This window comes from Galeopterus variegatus, unplaced genomic scaffold (genome assembly GCF_000696425.1).
Source record: "Galeopterus variegatus unplaced genomic scaffold, G_variegatus-3.0.2 Scaffold8328, whole genome shotgun sequence".
Taxonomy (NCBI): Eukaryota; Metazoa; Chordata; class Mammalia; order Dermoptera; family Cynocephalidae; genus Galeopterus; species Galeopterus variegatus.
The window spans coordinates 57846-76450 of NW_007734439.1; the positions used below are offsets into that span (position 1 = coordinate 57846).

General features: G+C 36.2%; 1 protein-coding gene across 1 annotated transcript in view; it reads right to left on the reverse strand.

The window, feature by feature from the left end:
* Window positions 1–18605, reverse strand: part of LOC103608341 (unconventional myosin-XVI-like) — a gene marked incomplete at its 3' end in the record, with an annotated part of 83272 nt that overhangs the window by 48294 nt on the left and 16373 nt on the right. The window contains exon 4 of the mRNA XM_008592789.1: window positions 6292–6442. Within this exon, the coding sequence (XP_008591011.1) occupies window positions 6292–6442 (151 nt within the window). The remainder of the gene's footprint in view (window positions 1–6291; window positions 6443–18605) is intronic.

An 18605-nucleotide genomic window follows, 5' to 3' on the forward strand; every position in this document is an offset into this window, starting at 1 on the left:
AAGTGCTGGGATCAGTTAGCAAGCTCCAGATGAAGGTGGCCCAGCAAAGGGGCAGAAGATGAGGAGAAATTGATGGAACTTAGATTTATTTAAGAAAAGAAAGGCCAGCATTACTCAACTATGTGCTGCTAAACTGCACTTGATTTTTCAGTTAGGATTAATTCTAAGATTGGAAGTTTTCTTACATACCGGGACAATTTTACTGTATTCCAGAACATTCTTGAATGTTTGCCTTTGGATATAAAAGGAATCTAGAAAATAACTGCAATTGGGTAAGTATGTATTTTCTAGGACTGAAAAGACTATTGGTAGAGTCCTTACATAGAGACAGACATGAAAGGGAACTTTCACAATCGATTTAGGGATAAATGTGATATCTTTTCTTTCTAATACCTTTGCAAGCATTTCCCCAAAGCAAAAAATCTTATACATACACAGACACCCTGCAAAACTATGTATGCATGCATGTATCTATGTACATACAAATCCTAAGACATATGTATATTCATGAATATACATTATATGATATAAATCAATAATATGATTGCAATAACTTTGAGTAATGCAAGAATAAGGCGAAAGTCTCCAGCAAGTTAATATGCATATTTAACTTCCAAGGCAATAATAAAAAGGAATAAAATCAACAGCAAGATAACTTTGAGTAATGCAAGAATAAGGCGAAAGTCTCCAGCAAGTTAATATGCATATTTAACTCCCAAGGCAATAATAAAAAGGAATAAATCAACAGCAAGATTTTTTTTTTTTTCAGGAGTAATGATTTACACTAAGGTAATAAAATTCCTCTTACAAACACAGAGCCAACAATCTCAATGCAAATTTCTGTGTGCACATTTGGAAAAAGCATGAATATTACTAACAGAAGTTCTGCATTTGTTCCGACAAGGCTGGAAGAGTTGTTGCAGACATCTCATTCGTATTTTTGCAGATTTTCATCTGCAGTCGCACAGCTGTTTTATGAGTGAGAGAAAGTACTAGGCTGACAGTAAAAATGTGAGTTCTCTCCTGCCTCTATAATAACAAAATGTGCCAAATACAGTGTTAGAGTAGATCACGGAAATAACTCCTTGCATTTGTCACAACAGATTCCAAAATGATAAGGAAGGAAGCTTTGATAACCATTTTAAGCAAGGATTTCAAAGGGACAAATTCTTCATAAAGATTTCATTAGCCTTGTGACAGCTGGGAACGAGCAGAAAGAAAAAGATTTCTGTGAAGAGTCATAGGCTGAATGTTGTAAACACCAACGTCTACCATGCAGTCATAATAATAGTCCAAACAGGTATCAGATAAGTATGTGAAAAAATATTTGTATCTCCTCCAGGATTGGCCATTATGGTTTTTATTATGAATATTTCCAAAAGGAGGGAGGGATATAAAACACTAAATAGACATAATTCAGGATGGAAGGCTGGAAAGAACTTAGGAGAAACACTTTGAGCAATGTTTCAAGGTCCAAAGCAAATGTGAGTTGTGGAAGTATTCTGAATTTGCTGATCCCTCATCTCCATGGTTTCACTGCTGCTTTGAGTGCTGTCAGCCTTACTGTTGCATTTGTTCGTTTGTGATTTTTGGTGGGGAGAGATTAATAGTATGTGTTCAGGGACTAGAGCTCAGTGGGCAGCAGAGATGGTCTGACACATGGGGTAAGAGCAACAGGATCTTGGGGAAAGGCAGGTGGGGGGTAGAATCCCCTATAAATGAAAAGGAAATGGGAATCAGAAAATAGACAAGGTGACCGGAATGGTCAGAACAAGACAGGGTGAAAACGTGATGAAAGACTTCACTAGGGTTCCCCAAACTGATGCCGTCACCACGCCTACATCCGTGCAGGTGCTTTGCCCCCCTTTGTTATTCTGTTAGACGTGGTGCAATCTACCAGCCCTTCCACCTGCCGTTCCTCTGTTTGTTTGTGTACACGCATGCTGGTGTTGCTGTGCACTACAGGAAGGGAATTCTTGCCAGTCTTGGAAACCTGCTGCAGTGCCCCCAAAAGGGCACTAGATGTGGAATAAAAGAAACACTTGTGGTTCTAGGCTCTTTGGTCAACTTTCCTGAGTTCAAGTTTGGTGAGTTTAAAACTCAGTTTGAAACTTGAGTTTAGGTTAAGTATGGAAAGTGGATAATCACTTGGTCACCGTAATATTTTGAGGATTAAGATAATGTAGGTGAGAGCATTTTTAAGCTCTGAAATGTCAGCCAATATAAAGTACTATTTTGTATTATTGTTTTCTAAAATAATCTACATTTACATTAAAAAAATAAAGCCTACTGGATGTGTTGGCTGGAATTACACGAATTAAGGGCAAATCAACATAGTGAATGAAGACTCTACTGCTCTGACAAAACCTAATATACAGTCAGTCTATACAAATAATAACAATAAAAATAATATATACACCTTATTGAGTGCGTATTCTGTTTTTGGTGCTTGTGCCATATCTTCTATTTCTCATCTACTGTCATCTTCATAACACACATATGGGGTCAGTACTATGTACCCATTTTCCAGATGAGCCTCAGTGAGGGCAAGTAACTTCCAGAGTCACAGAGCTCCTGAGCAGCAGACCTGAAGCAGAACAACTCTGTATGCCTCCTCCTGCTCCTCTCTGCTCCCAGGTTACCATGCCCTCATTAAAGGGAATGGAGACTTGACCTGAATTTCAAGCTTAACCTAAGTTTAAACAAGTATTTTGCCAAAGGAAAGAAGAAAAGAGGAGAAAGACAGGGAAGAAGTTAAGTTGGAAAACCAAGAAGAGAATGGAAAAGGAAGGCAGGGCAGGGAAGGAATGGGAGGTGAAATAGGACAAAAAAGGAAGGAAAGGGAAAATGTCTTGCACATTTTTAAGCAACTTAAAAAAATGTCATGTTTTCATAGATATAAAAGCAAATGTTAATTTTGGTGTTTCTTAGAAATAAAAATAAAGGCTGAATCAAGCCTTGAATATTCATTTACAAATTACCATTTGATAAGACCTACATTTTATAAAAATCTGGAAGGAGACATGCTAAGTGGTTTTTATTTTAATTTTTAAAATTTTTCTACATTTTGTATGTCTCTTTAAAATGTTAATCAGAACTTCATTGCTTTGATGAGTCTTTTCTACAGCACTCCTGTGAAATGTGAATGTCTAATCCAGTCCGCAAATGGTGCTGCTCTTCCCTGGAGAGAACCGTCCTGCATCGCAGGCCAAGATGTACAGGAGCCTGGTGCATACGGTGCGAGATGCTAGTGACGAGTATTATATAAATGATAGGATGTAGGGACATAAAACCTGAATAGCAGCTGCTCCCTCTTTAATAACAAAAAAATAGAACATGATTACAATTACGTTTAACATCTAGGATACAATTATAAAAAACCTACACTAAACACAGAGAAGTCATTCTACGAGGATTACACTTGACATTCTTTTCTTGTGAATGTCCTCTCACCTTTGAAGACAATTGTTTGACTTTTAGAAACATTTTAATAAATTACCATTTAAAAGCAATCAATTTATTAATCAGAAATTGTTTTGACTCCACAGAGGGAACAATTTCAGCACCTTGTTGAAAGAGTTGACCTAGTTTGCTCTTCTTTAATTAAACAAATAATTATCATTGCACTACTGTCAAACATGTAATTAACAACTTAAAAGCAAATTAATAGAAACATACAATAAATGCACACGTAAATGTGGACTACAAGTCATGCAACATCTGTAATTGCATTCAAAACTTTTTTGAATGTTAGAGAATTTGAACAGGAGGAAGTCAAATTACCATAGAGTTTTCACACATTTCAATAAATCAATTAAGGAATAAATGTCAGAAAAACCAAAAAGTAAAACAGTGAAGTTATCTTTTTCTAAGCAATCAATTAATAAAATCATATACCCACTCTTAATTTTATTGTAAATTATTTCATGATGGAAATAGTGTTAAAATAAGTGTTTGATAGTCAAGAATCCTCAATTCCTTTGACCTGTTATGATAGAATCATATGATGTAATATTTTAATCAAGAAACATGTTTTTGAAAAAACTAAATCCGTCTCCCCACAAAATGAAAACATATATGCAATATTATTTGGCAAAGCTAAAGGTAGAGTAGTAGGTTTATATCTTTATAATAAGAGAAAGCACACCTTGATAAGCTCTTATTCAAAACGTTGCTTGTGGGAGCAATTAGGAAGTGAGCTCACCTATGAGTTCCAACTGTTGTTAAATAAGTCAGATTTTTTTCCCTCAACACTCACTACAAACTAATTTGAGTCTTAAAAATCTGTAATAGAAACAAAAATAAAGTTTTCTAATTAAATTCTATGGGCATATGTGTAAAAATTTATGAAGGAGAAGAGGGTGTGGTAGAATGGTTAGTTCAAGTCATTTTTCTTCCAGGCAAGGACACTAATTACAGGACATTCTTAAATAGTAACTGGAAGTTGAGTTATATCAGATGCTAATTTACACAAATTATATGGATCAAAAACACTTGGAATGTTAAGGGAAGTTAATAGGACACTCAAGAAAGTTAAGAAAAATTGTTTCTTAAATTTAACCTAATACTTAATTTACCTGTAGCTATGATTAAATTTTGTCCCCCAAAATTCATGTGCAAGCCCTAATCCCCAATGTGACCATATTTAGAGTCAGGGCCTATAGGATGTCATTGTGGTTAAATGAGGTCATAGGGCGGGGCCCTGATCCAACAGATTAGTGTCCTTATAAGAAGAGACTCCATAAAAAAGAATGAAGTCATGAAGTCCTGTCTTTCACAGCAACGTGGATGAACCTGTAGGACATTCTTTTAAGTGAAATAAGCCAGGCACAGAAAAAAAATACCACATGATCTCACTCATACGTGGAATCTAAAGGAGTTGATCACATAGAAACAGAGAGTAGAATAGTGGTTACCAGAGTCTGGGGAGGGGAGGAGAGAGCGGGGATTGGGAGAGGTTGTCAACAGGTACAAAGTTCCAGGTAGACAGGAGGAATAATTCCAGGTGTTCTATTGCACAGTAGGGTAACTAAGGTTAACTATATTGTGTTGTATATTTCAAAATAGCCAGAAGATAAGATTTTGAATGTTCTCACCACAAAGAAATGATAACTGTATGAGGTGATGAATATGCTAAATATCCTGATTCTATATTTGCACAATGTACACATGTATTTAAATATCACACTTTATCCCATAAATATGTACAGATTATTATGTGTTAATTAAGAGCAAAAGAAAAATTATTTAACTAAAAATTAAAGAAGAGACCTACAGCACGCACCCTCTCTCTCTCCATCATGAGAGGACACCACAGTCAGACAGATTCCTACATGCCAGGGTGAGAGCAATCATCAGAAACCAAATTAGCCAGCACTTTGACCTTGGACTTCCCAGACTCCATAACTATGAGAAATACATTTCTACTGTTTAAGTCACCAAATCTATGGTATGTTGTTATGGCAGCCTGAGCAGACAAATACACCCACAAAATATATTTAAAATGTTTTGCTATCTGTTTTAGTTACTTTAAATAGCAAAATTTAATGAAATTCAAACTTAATTTTGAAAGAAGTTCTTTAATAAACCTCGCTAAAGCAACATACTCAAAATTAGATACATTGAAACACAATATTTTCAAGGATGCAAATTACTCTGCCATTTACAGAACACTAAACATATAAAAACCATTTTTCTCTGTGGCAATGGTAAAAGAAAATATATTAATTTCTACAATCCCAAGCTCAATACTCTCTCAGTTACAAAGTGTTCTTATATAACTAAGCCTCTGGGGCACACACAAACACACATGAACTCACAAACACATACACACATACACACAAACTCACAAACGCACACACACACACAATGCACCACCATAGTTGCTTTGAAGAATAAATAAATGACTCAGTGATTGGTTTTCTCCTCTTTCTAGTTATGTGAAGTATTTGGATAGTTGAAGAAAACAAACAAAAAAACCCACAGACTAATAATGAAATAATGACCAATGATTTAACTGAAATATTCAAGAGGTAACGTATGCACCTTACATTCCTGGTATAAACGTCAAGACTGTAACATTTGTCATAAAACACAAAAGCAATTATGTTTGCTAATGATCAGTATAATGTCCTAATTATTTATGAAAATTATAAACAAAATATTAACCTATGCTTTCATTAATTTTCCTTGAATAAACATCAATAGGTACTTGTTTTTGAAGTATGTTGGATTTTAAAACATGAATTTATATGAAAGAATACTAGTGTATGTGCAGCAAGATTTAATTACCTGCTCAGGTTTGTTGAAGCCGTTCATCGTGGTGTTTTCAGGGGGGTTGTCCTGAGATTGCTGCTTACACAGACCTTTTGTTGCATCTTTGAACATAATGTCTTTTTCCAACAAACTATCTTGCTTGGCAATTGGTAACACCAGGGGACTGCTACAAGGAAATAATCAATACCATAATTAGTCTTCTTTTAACATTGTTGTATCTATCAAACATTATCCTACAGGATAGCTGGATTGTAGGAGGTTGTTTTATTCAGATAAGAAACAGTTTCTATAAACTGCAGAGGGAAAATACTATTGAAAAATCTGTAAACTTTTCTATTAATTCAAAATTTCATACAATTTCACCTTTAAAAGAAAAAAATATATATTCATTTCAATTTCAGAAGAAAATGTTTACAAATGTATATTTGACTGTAATAAATAGGCAAATCAATAAGCAATTTAAAAGCTAAGGTTGAAAGGCATGACTGAATTAGGCCAGAATCTTAAATGTTAATGATTGCAGACTAGTGCAGACAGGCATGATTATATCATTAATTAAAATATTTTCATGTAGTATTTAAAATATAGGATCATAAGGCAATATTTTGAGTTTGTAATAAAATCATAACATGAGAATTAGAAATAACATTTTTACAGATTATAAGATTACAAGCAGAATAAATTTTGTTACTTCTATACAGCTCAAACCAGGCAAAAAATAAAATAGAAGTCAATTCATATTTTGCTCTTCTGTAGACTTCATTGCCAAAATAAAGCCATTGTTTTGTAGTGTTAATAAAAAAGCAAACACAAAATACATGTTGATATTGCATTGTAAAGCTTTATCATAAGATTTAAAAATTTCTCTCTCTAAATGTTTCCATACAAGCAGAAATGTATGCATATGTAATCAAGAGTAATATATTTAAACATAATTACTTCATGTACTCTGCAGTAGTAATTGTGATTCTAATTAGAGCTCGATGCCCTTTTTGCCTCTTTTAAATTTCAGGTTTACTGAGATATAATTTATATCCAGTAAAATTGACCCTTTGTTTGTGTACTGCTCAATGAGTTTTGACATATACATGTATATGTGTGTGTGTGTATACACATATAGTTGTGTAACCAAAATAAATAGAACTTTTTAATCACCTCTGGAGTCTGTGTCCTTTGGAGTCAATTATTATTAAGTATGTTAGTGACTTCTTACTGTGGTTTTAATTTGAATTTATTTTATTTTAAAATATTCAATTGTCACATAAAGATCGAAAGCATTCAAGGTGTACAACATGGTAATTTGATATGCATATACATTGTGTAATGAATGCCACGATCATATTAATTAACACACCTGTCACCACCCATGTTGTACACTAGACCTCTAAATCTTGTTCATTACGTAAGTGAAGGTTTGGACTCTTTGACCAACTTTTCCTAATCTCCCCTTGAAGCTGCTGTTTTACTTTCTGCTTCACACACACACACACACACACATATGTGTGTGTGTGTGTGTGTGTGTGGTTTGCAAATATTTTCTCCCATTCTGCATGCTGTCTTTTCATTTTGTTGATTATTTCCTTTGTCATTACGTAAGTGAAGGTTTGGACTCTTTGACCAACTTTTCCTAATCTCCCCTTGAAGCTGATGTTTTACTTTCTGCTTCACACACACACACACACACACACACACACACATATATGTGTGTGTGTGTGTGTGTGTGTGTGTGGTTTGCAAATATTTTCTCCCATTCTGCATGCTGTCTTTTCATTTTGTTGATTATTTTCTTTACTGTGCAGAAGTTCTTTAGTTTGCACTGTTCATTTTATCTTTTGTTGCCTGTGCTTTAGTTAATGAGCTTCTTCCTAAGTCTTCTTATGGGAGTGTTATGGTTTCAGATACTACATTTAAGTATTTTATCCATTTCCAGTTAATTTTTCTATATGTTGTAAGACAAGGGTCCAGTTTTGCTCTTCTGCATTTGAATAACCAGTTTTTCTAGCACCGCTATTGAAGTAACTTTCATTTCCCCATTGTGTATTCTTGGCACCCTTGTCAAAGATTGGTTGAGTGTATATGCTTGTGTTTACTTTTGGCTTCTCCAATCTGTTCTGTTGTCTTTTTTTCTTTGTGCCATACTGTTTTGATTACAATAGCTTTGTAACATGTTTGAAATCAGGGAGTATGATGCCTCCAACTTTGTTCTTTCTCAAAATTGCTTTGACTATTTGTGGTCTTTTCTGGTTCCAGTACAAAGTATTTCTTCTCTGGTAGTGTGAGTTCAAATCTTTTGAACATTTTTTACTGGGTTCTTTGTTTCCAGGTTATTGAGTTTATATATTCTGGATACAAGCCCTTTATCAGATATACACTTGACAAATATTTTCTCCCACTCTGTACCTCTGTCTTTTCATTCTCCTAACAACCTGCTTCAAATATTTTTTTTTTCTCTTATGGTTTGTTCTTCATGTGTTATTTCTAAGAATTATTTTTCTAATTCAAGGTCAACAAGTATTTCTCCTAGGTTTTGCTCTAGAAATTTTATAGCTTAATGGATTACATTTAGGTCTATGGTTTATTTTGAGTGACCTTTTTATACTTGTATTGGGCTATGCATGATTTGAGGTCGTTATTTTCTCATATGCCTGTGCAAATGTTTTAGCATTAGTTTCAAAAAATTATTTTCCAATTCAATTACCTGGACACCTCTGTTAAAAATCAATTGACCATATATGTTTGTGTCTATCTTGGGACTCTTCAGTGTTTACCATTTATATAACAGTCTATTCTTATACCAATACTATACTGTCTTGATTAATTTACCTTCTCAGTAAGCCTAGAAATCAGGCAATGTGAATCATTCAGCTTTATTTTCTTTTTTATAATTGTTTTGACTATTCAAGGTTTTTGGTATTTTCATGTAAATTTTAGAATATATTTGTCAAATTCTGCAAAAATGCCTGTTAGAATTTTGATTAGCATTGCATTTGATAAATCAATTGGGGAGAATTGAAATATAACAATGTTGAATTTTGTCATCCATAATAACAATTTATTTCTTTGTTCATGTTGATCTTTGTTAATTTCTCAGCTTTCAAAATTAAAATCTTCCAAATAATTCGTTAGGTTTATTGTGATGTATTCCATAGTTTATGCTAATATCAATGTATTTTTAAATTTCAATTTCCAATTGTTGATTGTTAGTACATAGAAATACAAATGATTTTGCATATTAAACTTGATGGGGTGCTAGAGAATAATTTGAAGGGCTTCTTTTAGTAACCATAAAGTCTCATCTCTGTGCCCTGTCTTCCAAGTCTTCCAACTGTGTTTTGGAATCTAGGAATGTGTGAATGAAAACAGACTACTTAACAGGCTGCATTAGGGTCAGATCTGCTGGAAAAGCAGGAATTTATAAGGAAAAAGTTTACAGAAAAGTGAGGTCAATTTTACTTCCTTTGAATTCTGGATGATGATGTTTTATAGTGTTTTAGTCAATGTAGATATTTGCTAGTAGGTGAGGAAGCATGGAAACATGTATTAATAAGAGATAGAATGGTATAGGGTAGTTGTAATGGGTATATATTTTCAAGACTGAAAAGTAGAAAGTTTGATGCCTGGTTCTACCCTCATGGGCATGGTGTCTAGCCATTCTGGGACACTAACCTGTGAAAGGACTCTACTGAGGGATTACTAACATATTGCACATACGGGGTTAGAGCCATGACTGTGGTCATAAGCAAGCAATACAATTACCTGTTGTTATTTGCGTGTTCTGGAACTCTGAAGTTTCTGGAATTTTACTCTACTTACAAGCTAACGGGTTAGCTTGTTACTATTTCATGGTTAGCTGCAGAAGATAAGAGATCCCTGGATCACAGAGAAAAGACCTCACGACTCATGGCAAACACAGAGTCCAGAGCTCCGTGTTTGTAGCAGTCCCCCTTGCTCTCCTGGTCCCATGCAGGGTGGGAGGGAGATAGGAAGAGGGTCAACACAGTAGGACCTTAATAGATGCCTACACAGAAAGGGTTGTGTTATGGGAGAGAAGGCCAGCCAAGGATAATGCACTTCTTGTGCAAGCAGCAAACACTGTATTAAGCAGCAAATAAAGCGGTCCCCCTCCTTGTGGAAGTGAATGCTGCTGTTTCCTTGAGCTACTTAGTTGCCTGTATAACTAACTACAAATGCCTTATCTGACAAACTAAGCAGCCATGTGCAGGATGCTCAGGGCCCCCTGTAGACTGTCCCTCTCAACAGCAAGGTGATTAATTGAAAAAATTTACTGTAAAGAGGGAATGCTTATAGTGCTTATAAAAAATTCATATCCAGATCTGCTTGAATACCATCAAACGATGGCCTTATTTCCTCCACAAGTGAAATTGGAACAAGGCCTGTCTGCTGTAACCTCTATTTACTATTCTTAGAGTTCCCGAGAATATATCTGCTGCTTTGACATGAGAACCCTGCATATATTTTTAAATACTTGTGGTTTCCTTATAGTTTCTGTAATTTGAATGAACTGCTTTCAAAATGTTTTAATAATTACATGGCATCTAACATGTAACAACCTCTGTTCTCAGCACTCTATGACTCAACTCTTTCCATTTTGGCAACATTATAAGGTATGCACTATCTTACACCTGTTTTATAGATGAGTAAACTGAGGGCCAGGGAGGAGTAGGGGTTGCTCTGGACACGCAGCAGACACTAGTGGAGCTGGGTCCTACCCCGTCATGTCTAAGCTCCGGAGCTGTGTGCTTGACCACCAGGACACACTGCCTACACCTAAACATCTGCTCTCACACCTATAAAAATATTTTCTTATCTTCCTTGACATATCAGTCGTCTCTTTATTCTGCTTTGTCGGGTAGTTTACAAAAACTAAAGAGGGCTTTGGCATATACCAAAACCTTTTTAGTATAAAGTGACTAATAAGCAGTAGTTAGATGGGTCAAGGTAGAAACTAGATAGTTTATGAAATACAGAAAATCACCATTTTTATAAAGGATTTCTAAAAGGGGAAAATGATTCTAGTAAAATAGCTAAAATACTCTTCATATCTCAAGTCTAATCACAATACTAATAGCAGGCTCCAGGAGAGCTACAGCAGGAAAAAGATTGGTCTGGGATTACAGCAACCTCATTCTAAATCAGATTATACTTCAAATTGGCTACACCTGACCTTCTAAGGCCTTCCAAATCTCGGTCACAGCTTCATCTTTGCAAAATGCAGGAGGTAAAGTAGGTAATATTTGGGTGTATATGAAGTCCTTCAAATATAGAATAATAATCTCTATATAATTATTCAACTGCATCTTTAAAAATAAATCATTTACTCACTCAATTATATTATAGGTCATATATTCCAGGATCTATTACTAACAATAATTGCAAGTAGGTAGGTTAAAATACTCCCTTATACATATAAACTGGCTCTAAATAATATCACAGGTTTGAAAGGCAACATAGTAATTAGTCATGCACATTTTCTATACAAGAAATGGAAAGCATGCTCCTAGGCTGACAGCATGCAATAATGTTTTAAATTTCCATAAAACAATATTTCTTTAGGGTTCCACTCCTCTTTTAAAATGAAACGTATTTTATCCATAATCATTGTGATAAACAATAACATTCACGTGAGTTAACTTCTATTTAAATTTTCACTGACAATCCCTTTTTAAAATTTCGAGAAGCATATATTATAATGTTATTTTTCAAGAAAAAGAAATAATTTTAAAGTAATCATTGGTATTTATTTTAATACTCAAAATGTTTATCAATCATGGCAAAATATTTATGATATAAGATTATTTAAAAAAATAAAATGTGATTATGTATATATAACAAGACTCAGTAAAGAAGAGGAAACAGGTATAGAACAAGAAGAAATATGCTACGTTAATGAGAAATATGCTAAGTTAATAGCAGTTTCATCAGAAAGGTGGACTAATGACAAAGAAGCCTTAGCATTTCCCCAGCTCAAATAAACTCTACTCAGATTTCCCTCTGTCTCTAATCTCTTTTCTTAGAGTACTTACTTGAGAAAACTTCCCCTGGTAAATTTTTTCTCTGTCCCTTTGAGGTGCATATTTTCTCCCAGCCTCTTGTCAGTTTTACAACTCCAGAATGGCTATCTTAAGGACCTGGGAGCCAACCCTTTGAAATGTAAAAATGGAAGGAGATAGCACCCACATGTCCCCATTTCTGGGGGAGAGTAGGAGCCTAACTTTGAAAAGGGAAAACTAGCAAATACAGAAGACCTAATCTCATTGACCTCCCTCCTCCCTACTGTCCTGCAATACTTTCACACTTAGAAATATTCCAACATTTTGTCCCACAGAACTGAGTTTAATTTCTCCTATGGTGATAGCCTTGCTTGCTTAACTTTTATGGTGAAATTTTTCTTTGAGGCAGAGTGATTTTTTCATGCATATCTCTGTTTTTCTGCACTTTCCAAATTTTCTTCAACCAACAAATCTTATTTTGATTATGAAAAAAAAAAGATTAATAATAGAAATTTATAACATAAAAATTAGGATCTAAAGAAGGCTTTTGGTAAGGCAGACTCCATAAACATAAAGAAAATAAAATAGCTATCATCCAAGGGTAGTTTAGATTAATACAGTGAGACAGAATTAACCCTGACTGTGAAAAAAAATGAGATGGGAGTATATCAATTCTGAACTCTACTGGATTTACTCAAGACTTTCTTGTTTTGTAAACATAAAAAGCATTTCACACAGAGCAAATGTGCCTACAGGAAAAGGGATTTTATTTCTGAAAGTGGAAATAGGAATGTAATAAAACAAAACTAAGAAAGGCAGCAATTATTGCCCATTATGGCTAAAGCAATTTTAGAAAAGTATAGAGATGAAATAAAATTGAATATATTGAGATATATTAGGCCAACAACAATAATAACAATAAAAACAAAAAAAATCTAATAGAAACAAATGCGAAAACATGACATATGTGATTCAACTATTTTGGTGCTTAAAGTAATGGACTGAATAGAAAATTCCCAATGTTAATCCAAAAACACAGCTATATGACCTATTTAGGGAAATCAATTAACATTTGGGTTTTTCTGCTTCTCTAAAATAAGACAATGATCCAAAGATTAATGCTAAATGAAATAATTCTTGGAGAGATTTGAATTAATTATTACATTTGTCCCTCCCCTCAATTTCTTTAGTTTTTGTAAGAAAAAAATTACAATTTTATTATTATTTTTTCGGGGGGGGGGCAGCTGCCTTGTACACAGATCAAACCCTGGACCTCGGTGTTATCACCATCATGCTCTAAACAACTGAGCTCACTGGCCAGCCAAAAGACCATTTTGCAAAATATTACGTCTTCCTAAAAAACAAATAAAACTTTCAATGTGTCACTTTCGGCTAGATTGGCATCTATCTTGTTTTCAAGACATCATATATTTATCTCAACAGTTCTCAACAGATATCTGCAAAGAAATTTATTAAAAAGCTCTTTAAGGGGAAAAATATCTAAATTAAAACAAGTTTAATCTAATAGGTTTATACGTGTATAAAGGAAGTTTCTGAAAGTTTCAAGTGTTACATTTGCTAGAAGTCACTCCCTGAATGTGTCATTCTGTCTGTACTCTATAACATTTCTCTCTGTCCACTACTAGACTGCACAGTTACTTTCTAAATGAAAATTCTTAACGGAACCGATTGACAGCTTTCCCAAAACTTTGTAACTACTTTCTGCAGAAGTTTAGCAATGCATAGTATTTGGCAGTCATAGTATTTGATTAATAAACAGGCTGGAAGTCTTGTAGAATTTATCACTAAATAAAAAAATCTTCTAAATATCAAAGGAGATACTAGATGTAAAAGTGCTTTGTAATCTAAAGGGCAATATACAAATATGAATTACTATTGCTGAAATAACTACCCATTATTTTCTTTAAAATATTAATGTAAAATGAAACCACAAAAGAAATTTTAGGCCAGAGTTTCCTGATTCTACAAAAGTAAAATATAAGTGGCCATCTGGGCTCTTTTAAGCCAAAAGAGGACTTTAGCATGGAGGTAACAGAAGGACACAACAATTATGCTTACCAGATAAATTCATTCCTTTTAATCAAGAGAACTACAACACTCCTAGAAGCCCTATCCGGTTAGACTTGCTAGATTTAGCAAATAAAAATGCAATCCTTACACTAAATACTTGTTTTGTTTTTTTTTCATTGGAAATTCAAATATAGCTGGTGTCCTCCATCTTAACTGTCAGCTCTATACCCAGTAGACTTCTGCATGTATCTCAGCAGCCAGGACAGGGCTGCTATGGTCTGTATGTATTCCCAAAATCCTTATGTTGAAAACTAATCACCAAAGTGATAATATTAAGAGGTAGGGCCTTTGGGAAATTATTAGGCTAAGAAGTTGTAGCCCTCATGAACAAGATTAAATCCTTTATAAAAAGCAGCCCCAGGGAGCTACCTGGCCTTTCTGCTACAGGAGGACATACTGTGAAGGTGCTGTCTATGAGGACCAGGCTCTCACCAGGCACAGAATCTGCTGGTGCCTTGATTCTGGACTTCCCAGCCTCCAGAACTGTAAGCAAAAAGTGTTTGTTGATTATAAGCTGCCGGTTTATGGCATTTTGTTACAGCAGCTGGAACAGACTGAAACAGCAGCATATGGCCAACCTCTACTTCAGAGAATCTAGACTGCCGAGTATTTTAACAGGCGCTTTCCTATGCTGGACACAATGCTGGTCCTATTAGTAAAAGTAAAGGAGAATTTGGATAATTTGGATAGTAAGTCATTAGTGTGATTGCCACAGAAAACAATAGAAGTGTCTGAACCTGCTTCCTGAGAAAGGAAGATAAAGCTAAGTGAAGCACTCATGTTTAGCGGAGCTGGCAAAGAATCCCCAGCATGTTGGTTGGGCGAGGGGCCCCATGTGACTACAGGGCCTTTGTTTTGCTGAGTGCTATTTTCAAGTTTTGGCCAAGAACTAATGACTCTAGACAACAGGGAACCTAACAGTTTCCAGCACACTTTCTCCTGTACATTCTACCAAGCAGTACTGGCCACGGCCACCAAAGCACTGCTGAGTGGAGCTCACAGTAATGCTACCATCTAGAAGGGATTCCACCTATCTCAGTTTACCCCTGGCCAACTCCCATTTTATAGTCAGGGTAGAGATCCCACAGCCTCAGCTAAACAATGAGGAATTAAAAGGGATCCTTGGTGGAGAAGTGACTAGAAAACTTTCTATTTGACATCATCTAAGCTAAATGTCATCAGCTCTAGGCCCCAACATTACCAAACCTCCATTAAGAGCACAGGCAAGGAACTAAAATTGGATTTCTCCAAGTGGCACAATGGTGATCTTGGCAGGCTCCCCAGGCTTCAGTTATGTGAGCAGAAGGTGCCGAGACCGCAGGTGCACTAAACACTCATGTCCCTGCTTCTCGGTATTTGATATAGGTAGCAGCCAGCACCTCATCTGCCTTTCTTCTGGGGTTCAGATAACAGGCTGATTCCTGCCTCGCCAACAGAGAAGTGTTCACATGTGCCTAATACTGCGTCTGGTTCTCTGAAGATTTATCACTTTAGATCAACACTCATTGACTAAGAAGACTTTCAGAACAATCTGCAATTAGAAGTATTTAATACACTTTTCATTGCTGGACAAAGATAAGCAGCAGTGGGCTTTTTTGAGCATCCTAAGCATGAAGTTTTGACCTAATCACCCAAGTCAAGCCTATAACTAAAATTGCTTTCTTTAAACGAAGCTTGCATAATGAGCCTTTACTCCAAATCCTGCTTGGAGAGGAAACACATCTCTAAGTAAGACACAATTTCCTTTTTGAATGATAAGCACCAGTAATTTTGCAATCGACTTGCATATTATTTCTCTCATACATGAAGCTAGTACAAATGATGAATGCTTTGAATCACTGAAAATGTATTTATCAGACAACAATAATAAAATCCATATACAAACACAGGGGCTGTGATGAAAGTGCTTAGTATGTTTGCATTTCAATGCTTCTTTTCACAAATCCCTCTGGAGGACATGCTAATAAATCCAGACCACCCACCACCAGGCACAACTCCCCATCAAGTACACCAGCAGCACACGCAGCTTCCGAGTGACTCTGGCACTCCAGGGCTGAGGGGCTAGGCAGATTGTATCTCAGGTGGTGCCTTTTACTGCAAACAGTGACTGAAGCCGTGCTGGTTTTGAAAATGCTCAGGTCATTTAGGGTCAGTAATAAATAGGAAAGAACAACTGCCTCACAGGAGTAACAAGAGATACTGAGGTTTAGCCAGCAGGAGCAAGGACTTTAGTGGCTGTCGTGCAATCACACTTAAGGGTTAGAGGGTAAAAATGCACTTTTAAGGTATTGTTTATCCAAGCATCCTTGCCTAAATTATAAGCAGACATTTCCATAGGGAATGTCCTCATGTACTTAGTGTTCAGGCAAAGGCTTTCTTCTTCATATGCAATTTTTAAAAAAAATCTGCATGGCACGATTTTGAACATCATGAGACTAGAAAGACACCTCGACAATCCTCTCGAGCCCGTTCCATTCCCACCTTAGGCTGGGGTGCCTGCACAGAATCTGAAGGCTTGGGTCCTCTTCACAGCTGTCCCTCACTAGCTCTACCCCCAGGGCCACCACACAGCTGGGATTTTGTTTCTCTGTAAATAAAATATGGATGATTATTTCTATTCATCCTAAGTCATGGAGTTTAAATGAAGATGGATGGAAACGAATATTAACATTGCTTTGCATGTAAGTCGCACTTACTCTGAAGAAATCTTTGCATAGCCACATGCTGGCTGTCCTTTGAATGAATGTGAGTTCAGCCTGTTTTATAAAATGTGGCACCTTTAAGACCTTCCAAGAAATCCATTCTAAGCCTATGGAGAGTCTTACGCTTTCACTAAGGTCAGGAAAGTTGTATTGCATAATTTACATTACTTCACTCCCAAATCCCCACAGGGTATTTCTCCTCACCAATAGCCACTTGGCTGAAGCTACTCTAGGGTCCACATCAACCAGCCCCTTTTCCTTTGGCCCCAAGCCCTACTCAGTTCTGCCTCCTGCCAGTCTTTCCTATCCCTGGCAGAGCAGCATCCTGTGCCTACCTCAAATGCCAAATGACTCAGAAGCCCTGGAGACCCACCTCCAAGCACCTAATCAGGGGATTCACACAACCAAAGTAGTCTTTACTGACATTGGATTTTCTTTCAACCTTCTTAAAAAATGAGATATTCTCCATGTGGTTATAATCAGTTTAAAAGTACCAATCAAAAGATCTAACAGCATTTTTGCTTCAGTTTATATCCTTTTTTGTTTTTCTTTCTCTCTTTTTTCTAAATCATTTCTCAAGCACTTACATAGTACTCGTAATGAGGCAGTTCTAAGTGTTTAATAAACATTAGCTCACTTAGTCACCAAGAACAACCCTAAAAGATAATTACTATGATTATTATCATCATCACACTGATGCTAGCCACCCACAGTTAGCTCAAACTCCACATGTTTAGGGCACAGTCCTCATATTGATAGCTCCCCCTACAGATGCCAGCCACAAGTTTTGGGGTCCCTAGGCCACCCACACATCTAAACAGCTAGCTAGCTACAAATTCTTGGACTCCCTCAATGCCCATTAGGTTTCATAATTCACAAGAATGACTCACAAAACTCAGGAAAGTGCTACACTTACTATTACAGCTTTATTATAAAGGTTGCAAAATCAGGACTAACCAAATAAACAGACATGTAGGGCAAGGTCTGGGAAGGTACCAAATGCAGAGCTTCTGTGTCTTATTCCCTTGGAAACAGAGTGCATCACCATAACAGCCCACTGATGTGTTTGTCAGTCAGGAATCTCCAGTTAGCTTTGATGTGTTGTTTTTATTGGGGTTACATTGCATAAGAGCGATTGATTCAATATTGGCCTTGTGTTTGAGCTCAATCTTCAGCGCCCGGAGGTTTCTGGAGGTCAGGCTCGCTCGAGGCCCCAAACCTTTAATCACATCGTTGGTCCAACTAGCACGACCAGCTCCCACCCTGAGGCCTCTAATGTGGTCAGCATAAACAAAGATGCAATCCAAGGAGCTCATGAATAGTAAAGATACCCCCATCGTACTAGAAACTCCAAGGATTCAGAGTTTCCCTCTCAGGATCCAGGACAAAGGCTAGCCAAATTCTTTATCATACAGCACCCACATTTTGCACTTGGGTGAAAATGCTGCAAGAAGTTGATTAAATGAGTCAAGATCACAGGGCCAGAACACGACAGTACTAGGATCTGAGCAGGACAGCGTGGCTC